At 40.2% G+C, this 13,768-nt stretch overlaps 2 protein-coding genes across 6 annotated transcripts in view; one reads left to right on the top strand and one right to left on the bottom strand.

Moving 5' to 3' along the window:
• The window catches only part of FBXO22 (F-box protein 22), a 30,989-nt gene that overhangs the window by 14,459 nt on the left and 2,762 nt on the right, over positions 1 to 13,768 (top strand). Inside the window, exons 5-6 of the mRNA XM_012457701.2 lie at positions 1,088 to 1,252; positions 12,571 to 12,736. Coding sequence (XP_012313124.2) covers positions 1,088 to 1,252; positions 12,571 to 12,736 — 331 coding nt within the window. The remainder of the gene's footprint in view (positions 1 to 1,087; positions 1,253 to 12,570; positions 12,737 to 13,768) is intronic.
• Positions 11,418 to 13,768, bottom strand: part of NRG4 (neuregulin 4) — a 113,801-nt gene continuing 111,450 nt past the window's right edge. For all 5 annotated transcript variants that reach the window (XM_012457706.3, XM_012457702.3, XM_012457705.3 and 2 more), the window contains one exon: positions 11,418 to 11,963. In XM_012457706.3, coding sequence (XP_012313129.2) covers positions 11,938 to 11,963 — 26 coding nt within the window. In that variant the 3' untranslated portion in view covers positions 11,418 to 11,937. The remainder of the gene's footprint in view (positions 11,964 to 13,768) is intronic.

The raw sequence follows: 13,768 nt of genomic DNA, 5'->3' as shown, positions 1-13,768 counted from the left end.
TGTGTCTTCCTCTTCTTTTCAGGACACTAGTCCTGTTGGATTAGGGCCCTACCCTTATCACCTATTTAATCTTAACTATCTTTTAAAGGCCTTTTCTCCAAATATAGTCACATGGTGGGGTTAGGGTTTCAACATGAATTTGGGGTAGGCAGTGGGGAGGGGATGACACAATTCAATCTGTAATATCTACCTTTAAAATTCAGAGCATATTACAAACATATTTCCATGACTATAAATATATATTTGTCATCATTTTAATGGCCATATTCTATCAATGTAACTTTTAATCTGAATACCCATGTGGGACATTCAGGTTTTTCTTTTTATTTTCTGTTTAAAATTATATGATATAATACTTGAGTGTACAATACTTGATATAATTGTCAAATATTTTTAGGGCAAACTTTTAAAAATTGGAATTGCTGTGAAAGCGTATTTACTATCCCCCAACTTTTTTTTTTTTTTTTTTTGGAGACAGAGTTTCGCTCTTGTTACCCAGGCTGGAGTGCAATGGCATGATCTCAGCTCACCGCAACCTCCACCTCCTGGGTTCAGGCAATTCTCCTGCCTCAGCCTCCTGAGTAGCTGGGATTACAGGCACGCGCCACCATGCCCAGCTAATTTTTTGTATTTTTAGTAGAGACGGGGTTTCACCACATTGACCAGGATGGTCTTGATCTCTTGACCTCGTGATCCACCCACCTCGGCCTCCGAAAGTGCTGGGATTACAGGCGTGAGCCACCACACCTGGCTCCCCCAACTTTTTATTTTGAAAAAATCTTCATACCTATGGAAAAGTTGAAAGAATAATAGAATAGCATGATAAATGTCCATATACCCTTTATCTAGCTCAGCAGTTGAAAAGTTTTGCCACATTTATTTTTTCTCATTTTGCTTATAAAAAAATTCTTTCTGAGCTATGTGAAAGTTAAATTGCAAACATGACACTACACCCTAAAACTGTCAAAGCTGGGAAACTTTTACTCAGATAGTGGCTTGTTAGCTTGAAGATTATCTTAGTGACCTAAATTGTAGTTATCTAGTTTTTACTGAATCTATTGGTGAAACTGTTTAAATTTTTCTCTAGTGACTCCAATGGGATCAGGTAGCAATCGACCTCAGGAAATAGAAATTGGAGAATCTGGTTTTGCTTTATTATTCCCTCAAATTGAAGGAATAAAAATACAACCCTTTCATTTTATTAAGGATCCAAAGAATTTAGCATTAGAAAGACATCAACTCACTGAAGTAGGTAAGTTACTTTTATTTATCATTGACTGCTCATTTTATTGATTAATTTTGTTTTCTTTTTAATTCTGGCTAATTGGTGGATATTAGGTTCCCTTGGGAGAATCTAAAGTAAGTACACTTGTTACTGGAGATGTGACTAATTCAAACAGGTGATTCACAGAGGCCAGTATGACACACTTTTGGTAGAATTGATTTACTTTTAAAATTATTTTACATTAAAGCCCAAGAAAATCAGAGATGAAAATTTTTTCATAAATGACTCTGTTGATAATAAACTTGTTTGTATTTAATTCTGAATTTTAAGGAATTCTTGCTCTAATAGATGCTTTCATTTTGCTCTATTTTTATTTTATTAATCTATTCTTTTTTATTCTAGTAACAAGCGTTTTAGAAGTTTTTAGAAGATGCAGGTTAGTTCTTTGTGGACTAATTAGAAATATGGAACAAGTAAAGTGACCCTGATGAGTGTTCGGGAAGGTGTGAATTAAGCCAAGTCTATCAAGCAAGGGGTATGCTGGGAAACAATCCGTAGGTAGTGTGGATGGAGCCCTGAAGTGAATTGGATGAGTTAAAGGGTTGGCTTAATGTCTAAGCTTGGATGGAAAAGCTTAACTTAATATATAATAAATAACAAACCAGCTACTCAAGGTAAGCAGCGTTAAAGCCTTTTATTTACATCTGCAAATGAACAGATTGGATTCACTTAATTAATTAAAAGAATCACTGTTAAAAATCACTATTGGCATAAAAGCTATTCAGTGGTAACACCTCATTTCTGCATAGGATTAGCCAGCCTGTAGAGATAAATCTCCATTATTTGAAATGGGACTTAACCTAGCAGGAGTAAAAAAATTGTGTAGCAGCAGAGGTAAAATTCATTTTACTGATGAGGAAAAAAGGGGATATGAACATTAAGACTAGTTTTTACAACTATCCCTGACAATGTAAAAAAAAAAAAGTGCAAGTGATTGGTGGATGGGAGGGGAAGCACAGAACAAAAGGCATTAGGAGCAAAGACTAGCAGCTGGGAGCCTCTTAATAAGGTGGAAGAGGGTGGTCAGGTCCACATAGATGGTGGAAAGTTTCAACAGCCAGCTCTGTTGAACACAGGGTAGTGTAGCTATCAAGAATGCTGACTTAGAAATAAAATCAGTATGTTCAAGAGATATCTGCACTCCCATGTTTGTTGCAGCACTGTTCACAATAGCTAGGATATGGAATTAACCTAAGTGTCCATTAGCCGATGAGTGGATAAAGAAAATGTGGTATATATACATAATGAAATACTATTCAGCCATAGAGAAGAATTTGCACCAGCATGGATGAACCTGGAGGGTGTTAAGTGAAATAAGCCAGGCCCAGAAAGACAAATAGTGCATGATCTCACTCATGTGTGGAATCTAAAAAAGTTGCTCTCATAGAAATATAGAGTTGAATGGCGGTTACCAGGGTCTAGAGTGGTTGGGAGGGGGTTTGAGGAGATGATGGTCAAAGTATACAAAATTCATTTTGGAGGAATAAGTTCTAGAGGTCTGTTGTACAACATGGAGACTATAGTCAGTGACCATATATTCTTTTTTTTTTTGGAGAAGAGTCTCACTTTGTCACCCAAGCTGGAGTGCAGTGGCTTGATCTCAGCTCACTGCAACCTCTACTTCCTGGGTTCAAGTCATTGTCATGTCTCAGACTCCCGAGCAGCTGGGACTACAGGCTATGTGCACCACTATTTTTTTTTTTCTCTCTTTTATTAGAGATGGGGTTTCATGATGTTAGCCAGGCTGGTTTCAAACTGATGGCCTCAAGTGATCCGCCTGCCTTGGCCTCCCAAAGTGCTAGGATTACAGGTGTGATACACCATGCCTGGCCCATATATTTTATTCTTGAAGAATGCTGAGAGAGTGACTGTTACCGCACAAGTGTAACTATGTGAGGTAATGCATATGTTAATTAGTTAGATTTAACCCTTCGTCAATGTATATGTACTTAAAAACATCATGTTATACATTGATAAATACATACAATTTTATTTGCCAGTTAAAAAAATAAAGAAATAGAAGGTAGTCAACCTTAAAAAAAAAAAAGATTGCAGGCTTGTAGCTGCCCTAGTTCTGCTACTTTCTGGCTCTCCAATTAGGGCAAGCTTTGAAAGTTTTCTAAACCTCCATTTTTCTCATCTATAAAGTGGAAACAACTAGCACTGAATTCACAGAATTGTGAAGATGAAATGAAATGACTTCCATGAAGCGCTTAGCAACAGCAGATGTAGCTAGGTGCTAGCATTGGTCTCTACCCAGGCAGGCTTTACTGTGAGAAACATGGGCCTCCATCTGTAGTGCGGCCCTGTAGTGTGGCAGGGAATGGACTAGAGGGAGGATTGATAAGTAGCTCAGGAAGGGACATTAGGTGAAAGGGAGTTGAAGGTTTTAAGTGTGCTTAGCTCATTCAGAAGCCATATGCCAGAGGAGCATGCACGTGTCTTGGCTTGAAGTGACAATTAATGATGGCCAGTGTTTATGGAGGTACTGTATGCCAAGTGCTGTATGCCAGGTACTGTGCTGCGCTGCACTTCTCACCTTCACCACAGCTTTGCCACATAGAATTATTTATGGAATATTTTCAATGAAGAAACTGAACTTTAATGGCAGTAGAGAGTTAAGGCTCTTAGGGTCTGTAAATAGCAGAGTTAGCAGAAATGTTAAAGATATCCTAAGTTAAGAATGCCAAACCTCCTTTGGAAAGAGGTCAGATAGTGCCTTTAAAATTGACCCTTTATTAAGTGTAAAGGCAAAATGAATTTTAGGAGCAAATGTGGCTATGTACTGACCTTATGTGATCTTGTCATAACATAATGAGACTTGATATTGGTAGGCTAGCTGGAGCTAACAAAGTTCAGCAAACTAGATGTTTTTCAGAGTTGGTCAGAGGGTTAGAAAATAGTAGGTCTGAAACTCAAAGGAATGGCTGTGGTCAGACATGTTGGTTTGAGAGCCATTTGCATGTTGCCTGGCAGTCTGTCTGTAAAAGCGTCAAGTGCCTCTGAAGGCCTTAGAGTAAGCCAGTCCACGGCAACTTAGCCCAGATTCTGGAAGGATTTACAGCAGCAAATTTAGTATAAGGAAGGAAGAAGATGACAAATGTGTTGCTGTTGATGAGATGGCTGTCTGTATTCAGTTGGCTCATAACGTAGAAATCCTACATTCGTGTTATTCAGGTTGGGTATGGTGGCTTATGCCTGTAATTTCAGTGCTTTGGGAAGCTGAGGTGGCCAGCCTGGAGAATATAGTGAGACCTCATTTCTACAAAAAGAACTAAAAAACTAGCCAAGCATGGTGGCATGCACCTGTAGTCCCAGCTGTTTGGGGGGCTGAGGTGGGAGGATTGCTTGAGCGCGAGAGGCGGAGGTTGCCATGAGCTGAAGTTATGCCACTCTACTGTAGCCTGGGTGACAGAGTGAGACCCTGTCTCAAAAAAAAAAAAAATTTTTTTTCAGCATGTTAAAGGTGTCATAACTGGATGCAGATTCTGTCTCAGTGACATTCCAGTTGAGGTATGAAGGATATGTATACGGTCATGTGTTGCTCAATGAAGGGGATGAGTTCTGAGAAATGCATCTTTAGGCGATGTTGTTGTTATGTGAACGTCATAGTACTTACGCAGACCTAGCTGTACAGCCTACTATACACGTAGGCTGTACGGTATAGCCTGTTGCCCCTAGGCTACAAACCTGGACGGGATGTTACCGTACTGAATACTGTAGGCAGTTGTAACACAATGGTAAGTATTGGTGCATCTGAACATATCTAAACATTAAAAAGACACAGTGAAAACATGATATGAAAGACAGTATACCTCTCTAGGGCACTTAACATGAATGAGATTTGCAAGACTAGAAGTTGGTCTGGGTGAGTCAGTGAGTGGTGAGTGAATGTAAAGGCCTAGCCCTGTATAGCCCTGTGCAGTATAGTTTATAAACACTGTATGCTTAGGCTAAATTAATTAAAAAATTTTTGTTTGGCCAGGCACAGTGGCTCAAGCCTGTAATCCTAGCACTTTGGGAGGCCAAGTAGGCAGATCACTTGAGGTTAGGAGTTTGAGACCAGCCTGGCCAACGTGGTGAAACCCCATCTCTACTAAAAATGCAAAAATTAGCCAGGTGTGGTGGCACGTGCCTGTAGTCCCAGCTACTTAGGAGGCTGAGGCAGGAGAATTGCTTGAACCCAGGAGGTGGAGGTGTTAGTAAACCAAGATCATGCCACTGCACTCCAGCCTGGGTGACAGCGAGACTCTGTCTCAAAAAAAAAAAAAAAGTTCTTCAATATTAAATTAACCTTAGCTTACTGTAACTTTTTTACTTTTTAAATATTTACTTTTTTTTTTTAGCCCTTAAACTCTTCTGTAATAACCCTTAGCTTAAAACACAAACACATTGTACAGCTAGATAAAAAGTTTTCTTATATCCTTAATTTATTTTTTTAACTTTTTAAGCTTTTTGTTAAAAACTAAGACACAAACACACACATTAGCCTAGGCCTGTACAGGGTCAAGATCATCAATATCGCTGTCTTCCACCACTGCATCTCGTCCCACTTGAAGGTCTTCGGGGCAGTAATACGCATGGAGCGGTCATCTCTATGACAACAGTGCCGCCTTCTGGAGGACCCTGCCTGAGGCTGTTTTACAGTTAACTTTTTTTTTTTAATTAGTACGAGGAGTAATCTCTAAAATCACAATGAAAAGTATACGATAGTAAATCATAAGCCAGTGACATAGTCATTGTCATCAAGTATGATGCATTGTACATGACTGTATGTGCTATACTTTTATACGCCTGGCACTGCAGTAAGCTTGTTGACAACAGCATCACCACAGACATTTGAGTAATGCATTGTGCTACACACTAGACGGTAGGAACTTTGTAGCTCTATTAATCTTCTGGCACCACTGTTGTATATGCTTACTGTGTGCGTCACCACGCCTAGCTGTCCTTAACTGAAGTGTTATGTGGTGCTTGACTGAGCATGTGAGGTGTGCTGTGAGAGCAGAATGGGTAGATTGCTGTAGGGTTTCTGCCAGTGGGAGGGATCAAGGAGGCTTTCTGGAGCAGGTGGTATTTAAGCCCTTGAAGGATGGGAAGCATATGAGAGATACAGATGAGTAATATCACTGGCTAAAGGAATACGGAAACACAGGCACAGAGCCAGGGAATCCCAGAGCATGTTGGAGAAATAGTAATCGTTTTGAAAGCAAAGGGTATGTCCAAGGAGATCATGGGAACAAAGGGTGGGGTGCAGTGAGGCTAGGCCAAAGAGTCTGGGCCTAGTTCCTGTACACAGTAAATGGTAGCTGTTACTCAGATGTCATTGAACAGAGGTGAATGTTGCCCTCCTGTGTGGGGAGACACTGGAAATGGGAGACCACTTAGGAGTTCTCTGCAAGAGTCCAGGCAAGAAATAACACTAGGGCATGAGGAGTAGGGAATGAATTGGAGGAAATTAACAAATGATTAGATGTGAAAGAGAAGGGAAACTGGGGCCTCAGTAATTACTTTTGAGTTTTGATCCTAGGAGACGGGGTGATGGTGGTGCAGAGACCAGAAATGGGAGCACTGGGACAGGAGGAGCAGGATTGGGAGAAGAAATTGGGAAAAATCAAACCCCATTAGAGATGCTTGTTTTGCCTTGTGATTCAGTGCTGCCGGTAAAGGTCATATGGCCAAAGCTTCTGTGTGCTGCCTCTTTTGTCCAGAGAGGTGACGTGGCTCTTCCCTGGGCAGTACTCTGTCTTCTGTTCCCCACCCCCGAGCTTCTTGGGAATCTTTGATGAGGCCCTGATATAGCACTGGTTGAAGCTAGGACCCTGATTTTGTTAGTTTATAAGAAAGAGCCAAAATCTTGAGCAGGAGACCCCCTTTTATGATAAAATTATTGTATTTGTTAGCTCATATTTGCATTATAGTGCCAAGTATAGGAAGGAGAAAACTGGAAGGAAAAACAACCCCAAAATTATTGTGCTCTGTGAAGCTTTCTTATAGGTGTCCTTTCCCGAGCTGCTTGATGTCAGCGGTTTTGGCTTATTCAAAGGCATCATTTTCTTCTGGAAATTGAAGCTTTTCCCAGCTTAAAATGGCCATCTCCATTCTTGCACTTGCTATCTTGTATCCTAATTTGAGGTATAGTTGGCCTTCCATATCCATGGGTTCTACATTCATGGATTCAGCTGACCACAGATCAAAAATATTTGAGGGAAGTGCAGCAGGAAGCCAGGTTTCTAAACACAGGAGTGGCAAAATTTGATAGATCTTTTGAAAATACCACTCTTGCTATGGTGTGGTGATCATTTTAGAGTACAAGAGTGGATGCAGGACTAGCTTAATTTAGCCATTCAATAGTGCATATATATTTCAAAACACCATGTTGTACATGAGAAATATATGCCTTTAAAATTTTTCAGTTAAAATACTTTTTTAAAAAAAGTAGATGCAGGAGAAACAGGCTGTTGTAGTGGTTAAGGAAAGAGGAGATGGCAGCTTGGAGCAGGGCCGTGGTGAGTGGAGCTGAAGAGAAGAGGTTGGATTCAAGATGAAGTTTGGGGCTGAATGGACAGGATGTGGTTGGTGACTGATGAGATGTTGGGTGTTGAGAATGAGGGAGGTGGCAGCGGTGTCATACGGGTTTGTGGCTAGTGCAGCTGTATAGTACATTGACTAATGAATTTTGAAAGTATCAAATCCTCACACAGACTTTTTAGGAGTAAAACAGTACATAACACATTGTTACAGGCATTAAATAAGTTAATTTCTATAACGTACTTAGAACAGCGCTGTGTACTAAAGTGTTATGAGATTGGTAATCTGGTGATGTAGCTCGTATATTGTTCAGGTTCTTTCTGCTCCCTGCTTTTTGATCCTTTAATTACTCCTCTTGAATTCTGCCAGCCACCAAGAGGGGTAAAAATGGAACGTTCATGACTTAAGTCAGATTCCAAAAAAATTTGAAGAAGGACAAAGTTTTAAAGTTACCTGCAGACGTCATAGAGAATCTTGAGGGGTCATGACAGTACCAGATGTGAAGCAGAGAGAATCAGTACTGAAGCTCAGCCTTTGAGAAAGCAGAAGTGGCATGAAGGTAGTGTTAAAGAAAAAGCGATGCTGACACCTTTTAAAGAGACCACTGTGATGGGGTTTTGCACTAGGGGAGAGAGATCAGGCTCAACTCCAGATGCACCAACCACAGGTGGGGATTTATAGCCAGGGAGGAGGGTGGGGGCTTGGTGGATGAAAAATTCCTAGTAATTCTGGTAATTCTTTGCTAAATGTACCTAACAGGATTATTACTGGAAAGAACAGTTTCATACTATTCCAGAACTAAAGACACCTCTTGGTAGACACCTGCAGTAGTTAACTTGAATACTAGTTACCAGTCCTACATGGCAGGTCAATCTATTTTGTTACCTGAGGTTACATTTTGTAACCAGCTTATCATCTTGAAAGGTTCACCAGGAGGATACACTGTTTAAAGTGTCTTATAAATACTGTTCTGGAATTGTTTTTAATAGTTGTGGTGAGCCTCTGCTAATGTATCAACTTTTGGAAAATTCTAGAAGAAAATCTGTAGTCAGATGCTATGGCAGGTGGCCCAGCACATTGGGTCCTTGATGACCCTTTACCTATGAACTGGGGGGAACCCAGAACCTTTCAGGAAAAATTGGCACTGCTCCTTTCTCTTCCCTCCTATCTTAGGCCTTTAAATTTTGAGTGGCAAGAAGTTGGAGTTGTACCTTCCCCCTGTTATCTTCTGGTAGCACCAGGTAGTCTGGGTTAAACGCAGAGCCATGTGTTCTATCAGGCAGTCAGCCTTGGCTAAGGTGGGTTTGTTCACTAAACTGGGGTAGGGGAAAGTGATTCCACTTTCTGGGGTTTGTGGGGAGGGGGAAGTGTTCATTCGCTGAGAGTAAACCCACTGGAGAAGATGTTGAAAGAACACCACTGGAGAAGACGGTTTTAACCAAAATGTGTGACTGAAGCAAGAATCTCAATCATTCGAGGTTTGCTGAGCCAGAGGTTGAGGGTGTATCCAGGAAAAACACTAGTCACAAATGAGTGGCCATGTACTCTGAAGAGGTTTTCAATACATGTTTTTAAAGGAGGGAAGGATAGGCCTGAGGTGAATGGTTACATTTTTGTGAGACTTTAGTCCAGTAATTTACATTTTACAGAGGATAAGGTGAACCTTTTGAAGAAAGGAAGAACCAGTTATGTGTCTCAGAGTAGGTGGATGAATTACTGATCTCATCTTGTTTTTGTGTAGCATCTGGGAAGATAAGCTTGTAATGGACGTTATCAGTGTGGAATTGAACAGATTGCAGACCTAAAGTTACAATTGACATGTCTTTGTTTTATGGGAGGATGTACATCTTAAAGGTTTTGAGGCCAGCAAAGATTTTCCTTATGAATGACTTGTGGAAACAGTCATCTGGAGATGCCTAAAGCCTTTTGCCTTTCCTGGCGGGGTGGTGGGAGTGTGTGTGGGGTAAGTCTGGCTAATGTAGAATGCAACAACACAGGGTTGTGAAGTAGCAGCTGTTAATTTGGGGAGAGGACGGTGCTTCACTTAGCCTCTAGGCTTAACTTTCCCTTTGGCATAAGGAGTTTGGAGGTCCCGAGATTTTTTTATTTTCCTTTACATTGGGTATGTGTTTGTTAAATGAATGGGAGTGGTGCCTTTAGAATATTCAGATAAGATGTTGAGTAGACAATTGTAAAAGAGCATCTAGAGCTTAGAAAACAGTAGGAAAGGTTGAGATCTAGAAGTCATAAGGTTTCTAAAACCTAAAGCCCTCAGTGTTAGGAGATGTGTGTGGGTTTTAATGGAGAGTCTGTCATTATGTTGTCCTGGGGTAGTGAGTTCTCTGTCATTGGCAGTCATTGTAAAATAAAACTAGACTGTTGATCTCACAGGCCTCTTCTAACTGAAAATTTGTTCTAAAGAACAAAATATATTCTCTCAAAATTTTGTGGGCTAGTCTATAGGAGAAAAAAGATCCTTTAGTAATGGTTTCGGGTATATGATGTCATGAAAGTAATATTCTTTTTACTGTCTAAGTCAGTAATTTACTGTGTAGAGAATTGGAAATAGACCAGAGGCAGCTTCCCAGAATAGGTTATTATTTGGTGTTAGCAATTGGTCATTCATGAAGCTGCGTACCCTTTGTTTCCTTAAGGTAGGTGCCTTAGGTCTGTCAAGGTAGAAGTCATGTGGTCAAATCAAATGGAAACACAAGTGTGTTAGGTATTGGATTCATTTTCCTGTCCCCAAAGCACCTCTGTTTGGTAGTGCTGGCAGAAGACATACATGCAGCCAACAATCATATGAAAAAAAGCTCTACATCACTGATCATTAGAGAAATGCAAATCAAAACCACAATGCGATTCCATCCCACACTAGTCAGAATGGCTAGTAAAAAGTCAAAAAATAACAGATGCTGGCTAGTTTGTGGAGAAAAAGAAACGCTTAAACACTGTTGGTGGAAGTGTAAATTAGTTTAGCCATTGTGGAAGACAGTGTGGTGATTCCTCACAAGACCTAAAGACAGAAATACCATTCGACCCAGCAGTCCCATTACTGGGTACATACTCAAAGGAATATAAATTATTCTGTTATAAAGACACATGCACATGTATGTTCATTGCAACACTTTTCACAATAGCAAAGACATGGAATCAACCTGAATGCCCATCAGTGATAAACTGGATAAAGAAAAATGGTACATATATACCATGGAATACTGTGCAGCCATAAAAAAAGAATGAGATCATGTCTTTTACAGGGACCCGAATGGAAGCTGGAGGCCTTTATCATTAGCAAACCTACACAGAGACAGAAAACCAAATACTGCATGTTCTCACTTATACGTGGGAGCTAAATGATGAAAATACATGGACACAAAGAGGAGCACAACAGATACTGGGACCTACCAGAGGGTGGAGGGTGGGAGGAGGGAGAGGATCAAGAAAAATGACTAATGGATACTGGGCTTATTACCTGGGTGATGAAATAATTTGCACAACAAACCCCCATGACACACATTTGCCTATGTAACAAACCACATGTACATGTATCCCTGAACTTAAAAGTTTAAAAAAAAAATCCAATTGATAGTCTGTAAATAAGCTGCCATAGGCTTCTGTGAAACCTGGGAGCTGTGGCCAGAACGAGTAGGCTGTCTCTGTTACACTCTGCCGCCTCCTAGTGGTAGCAGCTTTTAGTTCTTGTCACAGAATTGAACATTTTCCTGCTTTGGAAGGAACTTTTAAAGACTAATTCACCTTTACTCCCACTGGCTTCCCTGGAGGAGGTGAATAAAGCCTGTATTTCAGTGATGTAGTAGTTTCCTGAGGCTGCTGTAACAAAGTCCCCCAAATTTGGTGGCCTAAAACCAGAAATTTATTCTGCACAGTTCAGGAGGCCAGAAGTCTGAAATTGAGATGGCAGTAGGGGTAGTGCTACCTCGGAAGGCTCTAGGGGAGAGTCTGTTCTTTTTCTTTCTTCGACGCTCCAGTTTCTGCCTCTGTGGTCACACTGCCTTTTCTTCTCTGTCTCTCCGTTGTTAATCTTTCATTATGCGGATACTGTCATTGGATTTAGGGCCCATCTGGATAAGCCAGATGATTTAATTGCAAGATCCTTACTAAGTAACATAGTGAGACCCCTTCTCTACAAAAAAAAAAAAAAAAAAATTAAAAAATATCCTTAATTACATCTGCAAAAATCCTTTTTCCAAACAAGCCCACATATCTAGGTTTCAGAGATTTGATGTGGATATACCTTTTGGAGGGGCAGGGGGCACTATTCACCACACTATAGGTGGTTAGCACCTTTTCTCTCCTTTAAAAAAAAAATCTTTAAATTCTCACTGCTGCTACCCCAGTTCTGTGTAAACCAGTGTTCCCTTTTGTTCCTGACCGGGAGGCAGCTTGCACCTTGGTCCACCAAGGGTTGCTGCTCAGTGCATAGCTGCTTTGTTATTTGTGTTGATTGTACTACTTCTTAATACAAATAGCCATTTAGTTTTTTTAATAGAAAAAAATTGTAATTAAGATGTTGTATAATATTTGTAAAGAATGGAAAACTTGACAAGATGGAAGAAGACGTAAAATAAGATTTTAAAAATGTAAAAAAATGGAAAACTTGATAGCTTAAGCCACTAAATTGCCCTTACCAAGGAGTACAAGTCATTAACAGTAACATTTCATTTTGCAACATGTATAAAATAATTTCTGTTTTAAGGCTGTCTTTAACTGTTGCCCTTGTTTCTCTGCAGGTCTTTTAGATAACCCTGAACTTCGTGTGGTCCTTGTCTTCGGTTATAATTGCTGTAAGGTGGGAGCCAATAATTTTCTGCAGCAAGTAGTCAGCACTTTCAGTGATATGAATATCATCTTGGCTGGAGGCCAGGTGGACAACCTGTCATCACTGACTTCTGAAAAGTATGTCTTGTGTGCTTCTGATTTCCTCTGTGAATGAAGGGAAATGGTCTCAGTTTTTGTCACTTTGGGGTTCACAATTTAAAAAACATGTTTAAAGAATTGTTAAAATAGTTTATTCCATTTTGCAGTAGGCATTGGCTAAGGGGCTTACTCAACATAATTCTGCTTATGGTTGGAGAATTACATTTTTAGATACATTGTCCTTTAAGAACTTCTTAGTTGGACTCGCATTCTCCCTAAAATTGATGTTGCCATTGCCCGTTGATCTTTCCTTTGACAGGTGTGGTACTCTGTGTGACCTCAATATGTCACTTCCTCTCTAGTTTCCTCCTTTAAAGGAAACACATGGTTAAAGTGTATCTTTGTGGCAGAATTTCTCAGAGCCTTTAATATGCTCCATGCTTTGGAAATCTGCAAGGGGAATAGTATTACCTGTGACAGTTCCCAAATCTCTTTGGTCACAACACCTTTTTTCCACAGAGCATCTTGCAAGTCCTACTGATTTTTGGAAATTCTGTATTAGATCTTGTGAAAGGCTTTTTCAAGATCAAAAAATGTGGATCTTTGATTTTTGTTACTAAGGCTTTTGCTTTCAAATATAAAAATATTTGCTCTTCTGACTTGGAAGCCATTACTTCCTTTCCATCTTGCATGAAAGTACATACCATTTTGAGTTTGATCCAATTAGGTGGACATAAATGTCATTTGTTTCTAGCAGGAAAATGAGACCCTACCCCACCCTCAATGCTTGTAAGCACTAGCATTTGTTTCCCACTCTGTTTAATATTTGCATCCTAGAGTGGTGACACGGGGACAGACTGTTGGAGATCAGTATCCGTAAGAATAATGTAAGTCATCCTAGTTACAGTTTCTCTTCTGGTAGTCTCTACCCAGAATAGACCTAGGAAAATAGCTAAAGTTGAGGTCCCTGGACTGCCAGGGAGGAGGAAGAGAGGAGAGCCAAGTACTCTGAATTCCAGGCAGTAGGATATCAAACACTGGGTTTCCTGCATACATACACCGAATTCTTGG

The sequence above is a fragment of the Aotus nancymaae genome, unplaced genomic scaffold, assembly GCF_030222135.1.
Source record: "Aotus nancymaae isolate 86718 unplaced genomic scaffold, 86718_ANA_hifiasm-v0.15.2.pri h1tg000003l, whole genome shotgun sequence".
Classification (NCBI taxonomy): Eukaryota; Metazoa; Chordata; class Mammalia; order Primates; family Aotidae; genus Aotus; species Aotus nancymaae.
This window is presented reverse-complemented; position numbering and strand designations above follow the sequence as displayed.